At 45.1% G+C, this 12,031-nt stretch overlaps 1 protein-coding gene across 3 annotated transcripts in view; it reads right to left on the bottom strand.

Moving 5' to 3' along the window:
- Positions 1 to 314: 314 nt before the first annotated feature.
- The window catches only part of PTPN9 (protein tyrosine phosphatase non-receptor type 9), a 55,610-nt gene continuing 43,893 nt past the window's right edge, over positions 315 to 12,031 (bottom strand). For all 3 annotated transcript variants that reach the window (XM_028706032.2, XM_028706031.2, XM_077918841.1), the window contains one exon: positions 315 to 2,162. In XM_028706032.2, the coding sequence (XP_028561865.1) occupies positions 1,948 to 2,162 (215 nt within the window). In that variant the 3' untranslated portion in view covers positions 315 to 1,947. The remainder of the gene's footprint in view (positions 2,163 to 12,031) is intronic.

Below are 12,031 nucleotides of genomic sequence, written 5' to 3'. Positions count from 1 at the left end.
AGCTGTATGCCAGGCTGGGTGGGGCCAGAGGCAAAGGGGGTGGAGCAAACAGATGCAACTCGGAACTTGCTATGGGAGCCAGGCCAAAGCCCTAGAGGCGTCGCCAACTCTCCGCACCCTGCTTCACACAGGAAAGCAGGAAGCATTATCACAGCTCAAGGGCCTGTTCCTGTCAGGCAAAACCAGCGCCAGAAGTATGAGAATGGAGGGGGCCTGGGGAAGAGTACTAACAGGCAGACTGACTGGCCCCTGGGGCTTGACTTTCACCACCTCTGCTTTAAACCAACGCAACAAATGAGACGGCAGTGAAGGTGTGGGTTGTAGGTATATTTATTTGCAAATACAAGAGAGAGAGAGAGAGGGAGGGAGAGAAAGAAATTGCCATACAATAGCAAATAGGAACATTTACAGTTATCTCCAATTCGGACTTGATCAAGTTAATGTTAAATACAAAACTGAGAAAGAAAGGGAGAGAAAGAAAGAAAAAGGGATTGTAAAAAATAAAAAATATGCGCATTAAAAGAGCTTATTCCAGTATAAAGTTACTGAGGGCAGCTCAGATGCCACCCTCCTCCTCTCCAAGCAGAAATTGGGGTGGAGGGTGGCTGTCAGCCTGCTTTAAGAAAACAGGAGCTCCCAGTCTTGTCACTGGCAGGCTGCGCAAGGAGAAAGAACTGGATGTAGAGAGCAAGAATTCCCCCACTTAAACAAAATTGGCTTTCAAGGTTTTGTCGGAGAGGAGGGGCTGTGGGAGAGAACAGATCTGAGGCCCGATATCAAGTCTCCTTCCTCTACCTCCCTTCTCCCAGATGTTTGGGGGTTAAGCCCCACTTATTTGGCCACTCACATCCACACTGTCCCCTGCTGAGTCCTTCGTACCAACAACTGCCTAGCATTCCTGGCTAGCAGCAAAACTGCAAGTGGGTTCCACATGCCCCGCCCCACATCGCAGGAAAAGAGACCCACAGATCTGCACCCCAGCTAATAACCTTTTCTGCAGACTTAAGATACAATCACGGGCAAGAAAGGTGAAGGCAGGGGAGAAGAATCCCACTGGGATGTGGCACGGAGGATCCTTGCAGGTTAAGGGTGCATCCTGCTGTGGCAACATCACATGGACACACACACACACCAGGCACTGCGGCATTTGTGTGATACGACATCATAACTTGCACGCAACCTGTACACCTCTGCACAACAGGTGTGCCCTTGCAAGTGTGTGTATGTTGAAGCTACATCAGTGGGTGAACTGGGATGGCACAGTGGGCAAGACCAACCTTGGGCAGGCTGGGCAGACAAGAACCATTAACATAATTCATAACACTGACGCTGCCACTCAATACAAAGGTCCCTGTAAGATATTAGGTCCCTGTAAGATATTAGGACTCTGCATCATATTTATGCAAAGAAAATACTGGCTACATCTTTGAACGAGGAGTGTGTATTAAGTACATACAGAGAAGAAAACACCTAGATTCAGTGGTGGGCAAGACGGAAATCTTCTTCTATCCTGGCCTTGGATATAACTGGAAAGGGTCCCCTTCTGCATCAGAACCAGGAAAGCAGCACCCCCTCTGTCTCTAGAAGGTGGAGGACACTGACATGGCAAGGAGTTCCATCTTCTCCCTGTTTGCCTCCAGTGGCAAGTCAGGACCAGAAGTTTGGTTTGTTCTTTTTTTAATAAGGCACAGTTCAATCAAGGGTGCTAGTCTTGGAGAATGCAAGCCTTCATAGCCCATGGCTACTAGTTGCGACTTGAGCTAGCCAGCTAGTCAAACAGAAAGTTTCTGATAGCCTCAGCGGCAGAAAAATTGGCTCAAATCAGTGTTCTGGGCAAAGCTGCATCTGAAGATGCTGACGAATCTGGTTTGGTCAAGAGGGAGGAAGGGAGGAAACAGGGTTTGGCCGGGTCCCTGCTGCTCTGTGGCCGCTGGGCCAGGATTCCTATTAGCTCTTCTCCTTCCCTGCCCAGGCGTAGGAGGAAGGGAGCAGGTTCTCTCTCTGCGCATGCTCAATGATGGCCAAGTAGCAGAAGTAGTACTGCTCGGGGGTCTGGATGCTGAAAGCTCGCTGCGTCCTCATCCGCACCACTGTCTGCTGCACGTTCAGCGTGCCCACGTCCTGCAGTTGAGACAGGCAGATGTCCAGAGCACAGAAGGTACCTGGGGGAAGAAGATCACCGTAAGCCATACCCAAGCCAGGACCCCTTGGACACTCCACATCCAACTTCCCCCACATCCTGGGACCCTTGAGGTGTTGTTGGACTCCAGCTTCCCCCAGCCTCAGTCAGCATGGACCAATGGTCAGGGAGGGTGGTCCTGCAACACATAATGGCCCTGCTCTGCCTCCACAGCTGGTGGCTCTGAATACCAGTTGCTGGAAACTGCAGGAGGAGAAAGGGCTCCTTTGCTTGGGTCCTGCTTGCCAGTTTCCCTCGGGCATCTGGTTGGCCACTGTGAGACCAGGATGCTGGACTGGACGGGCCAGTAGCCAGGGACCACATCCAGCAAGCTCTTCTTTTTATGTTCTTAACACCGGGAGGGCCACAGGTTCCCCACGTTTTGGTTCCCCACCCATGTTCTTCAAACCCTATGACTGATTTCAGCCAAATGTTCATTCATTCATTGTGGGTTTTATCCAATGAAGTGCTAATTTAAAGTAACAAAGGTATACTTGTTCTGCAGCCGAAACGTTTTGCACCAGCAGAACACTGTGATGCAAGAGAAAGATCAAGCAGTTTGCTCCCACGTTTGCCCTGCAACAGAAGGAACAGTCTACTGTCCAATGAGCTTCTGCGAATGCAGCTGCTGAACTGGATTCCTCCACTGCGCAAAACTGAAACTCGCCCATCCACTAGTGCAAGAGCCCTTGCACTCATGGACAGAAAACTCTGGATATAGTCCACTGTCCTGAAAAAGATCACACGTATACACAAATAGGAATAAGGAAGCCCTGGCTGCCTCACAAATTTCTTTTTGTCTGATTATTATTATTAATTATTATTATTTATTGAATTTCTATACCCGGAGGTCTCAGGGCGGTTCACATAAAAAGATCACAGTATATAAAATAAAAATAAAAGCAATAACCCAATAAAAACCCTGAAAAAAGCCACTACTGAGAAATCCCCATTCTTGTGTTGCCACCCTCCAGACCTCTTGAGGAGGCCCACAAAGAAGGGCCTCAGAAGATGATCACAGGGTCCGGGAAGGTTCATATGGAAAGAGGTGGTTCACGAAGTACAGGTGAAACTTGGAAAATTAGAATATCGTGGAAAAGTTCATTTATTTCAGTAATTCAACTTAAAAGGTGAAACTAATATATGAGATAGACTCATGACATACAAAGTGAGATATGTCAAGCCTTTATTTGTTATAATTGTGATGATTATGGAGTACAGCTGATAAAAACCCCAAATTAACAATCTCAGAAAATTAGAATATTGTGAAAAGGTGCAGTAGCTATTCAATCCATAACACCTGCAATGGGTTCAGTAGGAAGCACAATCATGGGGAAGGCTGCTGACCTAACAGTTGTGCAGAAAGCCATCATTGAGACCCTCCGTAAGGAAGGAAAGCCTCAAACGGTAATTGCAGAAGAAGTTGGGTGTTTCCAAAGTGCTGTATTGAAGCACATTAATGGAAAGTTATGCAGAAGGGGAAAGTGTGGCAGAAAAAGGTGCACAAGCAGCAGGGATGACCACAGCCTGGAGAGGATTGTCAGGAAAAGACCATTCAAATGTTGTGGGGACTTTCACAAGGAGTGGACTGAGGCTGGAGTTAGTGCATCAAGAGCCACCACACACAGACGGCTCCTGGAGATGGGCTTCAAATGTTGTATTCCTCTTGTCAAGCCACTCCTGAACAAGAAACAACATCAGAAGAATCTTGCCTAGGCTAAAGAAAGGGGAAAAAAGAACTAGTCTGTTGCTCAGTGGTCCCAAGTCCTCTTAGTCCTCTTTTCTAATGAGAGCAACTTTTGCATCTCATTTGGAAACTAAGGACCCAGAGTCTGGAGGCAGAATGGGGAGGCACACAATGCCAGATGCTTGAAGTCCAGTGTGAAGTTTCCAATGCCAAATGCTTGAAGTCCAGTGTGAAGTGTTGATTTGGGGAGACATGCCATCAGCTGGTGTTGGTCCACTGTGCTTCATTAAGTCCAGGGTCAACGCAGCTGTCTACCAGGAGATTTTGGAGCACTTCATGCTTCCTTTCGCAGACGAGCTTTATGGGGATGCTGCTTTCTTTTTCCAGAAGGACTTTGTCACCTGCCCATAGTGCCAAAAGTACCAAAACCTGGTTCAATGCCCATGGGATTACTGTGCTTGATTGGCCAGCAAACTCACCTGACCTGAACCCCATAGAGAATCTATGGGGCATTGCAAAGAGAAAGATGAGAGACATGAGACCGAGCAATGCAGAAGAGCTGAAGGCTGCTATTGAAGCTTCCTGGTCTTCCATAACACCTCAGCAGTGCCACAGGCTGATAGCATCCATGCCATGCCGCATTGAGGCAGTAATTGATGCAAAAGGGGCCCAAACCAAGTACTGAGTACATATGCATGCTTCTACTTTTCAGAAGTCCAATATTGCTCTATTTGCAGTCCTTGTTTTGCTGATTTCATTTAATATTCTAATTTTCTGAGATTGTTAATTTGGGGTTTTCATCAGCTGTACACCATGATTATCACAATTATAACAAATAAAGGCTTGACATATCTTCCTTTGCTTTTTTTTAAAAAGATATTTATTAGAATTTTACAAAATGAAAAAAGAAAAAAGAAAATACAAAATAAAAATAGTAAAACAATCCCATCTTTCCATCACTTTCTTTCATTTGCTTGTTTCCCGGACCTCCTCACACCTCCCTTTTTGTATTCCAGTTCAATTTGTTAGTTCAGCAAATCCTTCCCCTCTTTGTTTAATCTTAAAATAATGTCACCTTAATCTAATATCATCTTATCTTGTAAACAACCTTCAAACTTACAGCTTAAGTCTTATTCTTACCAACTTCTAATAACCATAATATTCTTTCCTAATTCTTTAAACATTTTTGCTAGGGCCATGCAACTTCATTTCAACATCCTTCTAACATTCATCAATTTTATAAAACAATCTTAGTAACAAAACAAAAAAGAAATAAAGACAATCCAATCTTCATCCAGCGTCCCTTCCTCCTGGTCCCGGGTTTTGTCAGTCCTTTTTATCCCATTGATCTGGCGCATTAACCTGGTAACCTTATATCCGAAGCCCTTAAGTCTCTTCCATGTCCCTTCATATTCTCCTTTCACTCGTGGGAACTCCAGCTTGGTAATGTTTTTGACCCTTTTCAATAAATCTGCCCCTTTTCTATAGTCCAAACTCAACTCCATATGATATTTAACAACATGTTTCAAGATCCTTCCAAAATTGAAAGCCCCCACAGCTCCAAACCTCTGATGGCCCATTGCCAGACTCGGGAGGTCCAAATATCCCTGCACAGGGGGATCAATCCAACCCCCCATTTCCAAGCCAATCCAAACTTTATCTTCCCAAGTCTGTTTTTTCCAAGTTCATTTGTCAAGTCCAAAAGCTCATGTTCCTGCAGGTCCGCAGCTCCCTCCAACTCTGGCGCCCAGGATTCAGCAGCATCCTCTTCTCTCATCTGTTCTGTCAGGACACACTCCTGATTTAATTCCTGGGTGGGTTCCATATACTTTCCCACTGCCTGGTCAAAATTTCCCACTGCCTGTTTAAAATTTCTAACAGAGTCAGTCATCAAATTCGTCTCCTCATGTAATTGTTCAAGTAGGGCATTTGTTTTATAAAAGGCACACAGCAGAGCTTCTGAATACATTGTCCTGCAAGGTCACAAGTCTGTTCCCACGATTGTAATCTGTGACAGCTGTCAGCTCCCTGAAATTAGTTACAGTTTCGCAGTCTCCCTCTAGGGGGAAACCTTCTATTTGTTCTTTCATAGAATCATAGAGTTGGAAGAGACCACAAGGGCCATCGAGTCCAACCCCCTGCCAAGCAGGAAACACCATCAGAGCACTCCTGACATATGGTTGTCAAGCCTCTGCTTAAAGACCTCCAAAGAAGGAGACTCCACCACACTCCTTGGCAGCAAATTCCACTGTCGAACAGCTCTTACTGTCAGGAAGTTCTTCCTAATGTTTAGGTGGAATCTTCTTTCTTGTAGTTTGGATCCATTGCTCCGTGTCCGCTTCTCTGGAGCAGCAGAAAACAACCTTTCTCCCTCTTCTATATGACATCCTTTTATATATTTGAACATGGCTATCATATCACCCCTTAACCTCCTCTTCTCCAGGCTAAACATGCCCAGCTCCCTTAGCCGTTCCTCATAAGGCATCGTTTCCAGGCCTTTGACCATTTTGGTTGCCCTCCTCTGGACACGTTCCAGTTTGTCAGTGTCCTTCTTGAACTGTGGTGCCCAGAACTGGACACAGTACTCCAGGTGAGGTCTGACCAGAGCAGAATACAGTGGCACTATTACTTCCCTTGATCTAGATGCTATACTCCTATTGATGCAGCCCAGAATTGCATTGGCTTTTTTAGCTGCCACGTCACACTGTTGGCTCATGTCAAGTTTGTGGTCAACCAAGACTCTTAGATCCTTTTCACATGTACTGCTCTCAAGCCAAGTGTCCCCCATCTTGTATTTGTGCCTCTCATTTTTTTTGCCCAAGTGCAATATTTTACATTTCTCCCTGTTAAAGTTCATCTTGTTTGTTTTGGCCCAGTTCTCTAATCTGTCAAGGTCGTTTTGAAGTGTGATCCTGTCCTCTGGGGTGTTAGCCACCCCTCCCAGTTTGGTGTCATCTGCAAATTTGATCAGGATGCCCTTGAGTCCATCATCCAAGTCGTTGATAAAGATGTTGAATAAGACCGGGCCCAAGACAGAACCCTGTGGCACCCCACTAGTCACTCTTCTCCAGGATGAAGAGGAACCATTGATGAGCACCCTTTGGGTTCGGTCAGTCAGCCAGTTACAAATCCACTGAGTGGTAGCATAGTCAAGACCGCATTTTACCAGCTTCTTTACAAGAATATCATGGGGCACCTTGTCAAATGCCTTGCTGAAATCAAGGTAGGCTACATCCACTGCGTTCCCTTCATCTACCAGGCTTGTAATTCTGTCAAAAAAAGAGATCAAGTTAGTCTGACATGACTTATTTTTCAGAAATCCATGCTGACTATTGGTGATCACAGCATTCCTTTCTAGGTGCTCACAGACTGTTTGCTTAATGATCTTCTCCAGAATCTTCCCTGGTATTGATGTCAGACTGACTGGGCGATAATTATTTGGGTCCTCTCTTTTCCCCTTTTTGAAAATAGGGACAACATTTGCCCTCCTCCAGTCTGCCGGGACTTCGCCTGTTCTCCAGGAATTCTCAAAGATGACTGCCAGTGGTTCTGAAATCACATCTGCCAGTTCTTTTAATACTCTTGGATGCAGTTCATCTGGCCCTGGAGACTTGAATACATCTAGACTAGCCAAGTATTCTTGTACTATCTCCTTAGTTATTCTGGGCTGTGTTTCCTCTGCTGAATCATTTGCTCCAAATTCTTCAGGTCGGGCATTGTTTTCTTTATCAGAGAAGACTGAGGCAAAGAAGGCATTGAGGAGTTCAGCCCTTTCTGTGTCCCCTGTTTGCATTTCACCATCTTCTCCTCTGAGTGACCCCACTGTTTCTTTGTTCTTCCTTTTGCTACGGACATACCCATAAAAGCCTTTTTTGTTGCTTTTAACCTCTCTAGCAAGCCTGAGTTCTTTTGAGAACAGATCTAACAACAATGTTTCTTTTTCTTTTGAGATATTTTGTCGATATTTGTTCCTTTAAAATGCGGAAGGAAACAATGGAATCACTATGTTTCTCTTCTTTTGGCTATCTGTCAAAAAGTTTTTGTCTCTGGTCAATGAGCTTCAAACGTCAGTTCTGACACCCCGCTCCAGGATCAGGACGATGAAAAGTTACTTTACTTTAAATTCACTTCTGCAGGTTCTCCTGCTACCGAAATAAGGTTCAACAAATTTACCGTATTTTTCGCTCTATAACACGCACCTGACCATAACACGCACATCGTTTTTAGAGGAGGAAAACAAGGGAAAAAATATTCTGAATGAAACAGTGGACGTATCATTTTTGTGCTTCATGCTGTGGCCACAGACATGTGATCTGATGGTGAATTTGGGGTGACCCAATGCAAAAATCCTGAGAATCCCTGTGGATCCATGCTTTGTAACCACGTTTTTGCACCATTGCAGCCCCAGGCAACAGTGGGTGCGTGATTTTTTTGGGGGGGCAGGCTGTAGCCATGGACATGCTATGTGCTCTGATGGTGAATTTTGGCTGACCCAATGCAAAGATCCTGAGGATCCATGTGGACCCATACTTTTTAACCACTTTTTGCACCATTGCAGCCCCAGGCAACAGTGGGTGCATGATTTTTTTGGGGGGGGACAGGCTGTAGCCATGGACATGCTATGTGCTCTGATGGTGAATTTTGGCTGACCCAATGCAAAGATCCTGAGGATCCATGTGGATCCATGCTTTGTAACCACGTTTTTGCACCATTGCAGCCCCAGGCAACAGTGGGTGCATGATTTTTTTTTTTTTGGGGGGGGGGACAGGCTGTAGCCATGGACATGCTATGTGCTCTGATGGTGAATTTTGGCTGACCCAATGCAAAGATCCTGAGGATCCATGTGGATCCATGCTTTGTAACCACGTTTTTGCACCATTGCAGCCCCAGGCAACAATGGGTGTGTGATTTTGGGGGGGCAGGCTGTAGCCATGGACATGCTGTGTGCTCTGATGGTGAATTTGGGGTGACCCAATGCAAAGATCCTGAGGATCCATGTGGATCCATGCTTTGTAACCACGTTTTTGCACCATTGCAGCCCCAGGCAACAGTGGGTGCATGATTTTTTTTTTGGGGGGGGGGGACAGGCTGTAGCCATGGACATGCTATGTGCTCTGATGGTGAATTTTGGCTGACCCAATGCAAAGATCCTGAGGATCCATGTGGATCCATGCTTTGTAACCACGTTTTTGCACCATTGCAGCCCCAGGCAACAATGGGTGTGTGATTTTGGGGGGGCAGGCTGTAGCCATGGACATGCTGTGTGCTCTGATGGTGAATTTGGGGTGACCCAATGCAAAGATCCTGAGGATCCATGTGGATCCATGCTTTGTAACCACATTTTAAGTGGGGAGGGAAGGAAAAACACAGAAGGCTAAGAATGCAGGAGAGGGCTATAACGTGAGGAAAGGAAGGCAAAAGTTTCCCCCCACCCACCCACACAAGCCAGCCAGCCTGCGCTCTCTCTCTCTCCCTCTCCCTCCCACCAGCATGACAGAAGAAAGCATTTTAACTGCATTAAGAACTATTTAGCAGCGAAACCTAAGCTTTGCCATCCCTTAAGAGGTACAGACACTGTAATCTTCCAGATCGCATGAATTTACAGGCAAAACACTGTTTAAGGATTTCATCCTTTTAAATGGAAGAAAGCATATTTGAATGCTGTGTGTCTCCAAAAACAAAAAGCAGGAAGTCAAATCAGAATTTTAAGCCGAACCTGTAATCTCTCTTCCCTTCACAAACATTGTTCCCTCCGGAGCAGGGAGAGGATAGAACGAGGGACGCTCTGCTCTCCCCTCTACTTGCCTGGAGGGGAGGGGCTTTCCCTGCTCTTTGTTCCGTTTGAGCAAACACAGTAACGAAACAGAGCAGGGTGGGCAGTAAGACCCTGAGGCAGAATGCAGGAAAGCCACCACTTCCTCTCTCACGGAGCTCCCTTCTCCCTGAAGCGCGGTTTGATTTTTGCCTCATTTTTCGGCTCCAGGGACCACACATTCGCTGCATAACACGCACAGACATTTCCCCTTCCTTTTTAGGAGAAAAAATCTGCGTGTTATAGAGCGAAAAATACGGTAGATGATGAAAGCCAATCCTTTAGAAATGATTTTCTGAGCTCTAGTTTACGTTGTCTTTGCTTTATTCAGACTACAAAGAAACGGAAGGCTGACTTCCTGTTTAGACCTTCCCGTCTCAGTACCAAATTGAAATAAATTCTTTTTAAGACCGATTTCTTTCTGCTTGCAAGTCCTTATTTAAAGTCCAATTATTCCAGGTTTAAGTACTCACGGGTGATTATTTTAGAAGCCAAATTGTCCCAAGAAGAAGGCAGCGCTCTCCGGCAACGGCTATGCGGCTTCACTCCAACGGAAATAGCAGTTGACTCACAGCACCGCGCCGCTTCCCCCTCTTCGCTTCGGAGCCCATTAATGGGTTCCTTTGCAGATTGGGGGGGCGCTAAAGGTGCCCGCCGAGTCCCATGGTCACAGGCTTCATCCACCTGTGATTTTTAAAGGGTCCCCGCTTCGCCGTAGCGGGTAAGACCCGTTTTGCGCTGAGCTAGTCCCTCCAGTTCAGAGGGAGTCCGCCATTGCTGATGGCACCACTCCGGAAGTCTCCAACATATCTTCCTTTGCATGTCACGAGTCTATCTCATATATTAGTTTCACCTTTTAAGTTGAATTACTGGAATAAATGAACTTTTCCACGATATTCTAATTTTCTGGGTTTCACCTGTATTGCGGTCCTGAGCCGTTTAAGGCTTTATAGGTCAAAACAAGGACTTCCGGTTGACTGCACAGTTATGGCAGTCGAGACCCCTTTCGGCTGAAAGAGCCCTTGCGCTTTGAAGTTGAGGAGACCGTGAGAGCGTCGTGGTTCCCTGGAAAAAAACTCAGATCGGGTGTTCTGAGGACCTGGTGTTCCAGCGGGTGCACTTTAGCGACCCCCCTGCTCCCCGGTAAGCTCATTAGAGCCCCAAGAGTGAGCGGGGTGGGAGACGCAGCACAGCAGAAACGAGTGCTTCCTTCAAAGCAGCGAAGCTCTGAGACTGGCTAGCTTGAGTGGCCAATTCCTTCATTAAAAAAGAGACTGAAAGTTGGAACTGTAAGTACTTAAAAACTTGATTTGGAAAATTGGGAAGAAAAGGGAGACTTAAAAAAAAAAAAAGAGGATTTTGGAAAGATGTCCGGATTCAAGTTAAATAAAGATAAAACAAAATGTTAGTAAAAAATATGAGTAAAGAAGATATAGAAGAATTACAAGCCACATCAGGAATTATGGTAGCTAAAAAGGTGAAATACCTGGGAATTTGGCTGACATCGAAGAATATAAACCTGTTTAAAGACAATTATGAGAATGTATGGAAAGAAATCAAGAAGGACTTAGACACATGGTCTAGCCTGAAATTGTCATTTCTGGGTAGAATATCTGTGATAAAAATGAATATTTTACCAAGAATGTTATTTTTATTTCAAACTATACCGGTAATCAAAGGGACAGCACAATTGAGAGAATGGCAGAAAATATTATCAAAATTTGTCTGGCAGGGGAAGAAACCAAGAATAAAGATGAAGATATTAATAGACAAAAAAGAAAGAGGGGGTTTCGCCCTGCCTGACTTGAATTTATATTATGAGGCTGCTTGCTTAGTCTGGTTGAAGGAATGGTTAACATTGGAAAACACGGATCTCCTGGACTTAGAAGGGCATGATAATAGGTATGGGTGGCACTCATACCTATGGTACGATAAAGGGAAGGTACACAAGGGATTCACAAATGTGTTTAGGAAATCATTATATGAAGTGTGGGAGAGAAATAAAAATCTCTTAGAGAGAAAGACACCTTGGTGGATATCACCAGTAGACATACTGACAATTAAAAAAAAGTAATATGGAAGGGAAACGAGTAACATACGAGGATATTACCAGGAAAACAGAGAGAGGGGTAAAACTGAAACCATATGACCAAATTGAAACTTGAGTTAACGGGATGGCTACAATATCATCAGATTAATAATCTACTAAGTGAGGATAAAAGGAGAAATGGGTTTGAGGATAAAAAGTCGAAATTCCAAGTTTAACTAATAGAGTGTAAAGGAAAATTGTTATCTAGCATGTATGATTTACTGCTTGAATGGTACACAAAAGATGAAGAGATTAAAGAATCGA

The sequence above is a fragment of the Podarcis muralis genome, chromosome 14 (assembly GCF_964188315.1).
Source record: "Podarcis muralis chromosome 14, rPodMur119.hap1.1, whole genome shotgun sequence".
Classification (NCBI taxonomy): Eukaryota; Metazoa; Chordata; class Lepidosauria; order Squamata; family Lacertidae; genus Podarcis; species Podarcis muralis.
The sequence above is the reverse complement of the archived record's forward strand: the minus strand, read 5'-3'. Positions and strand labels throughout refer to the sequence as shown.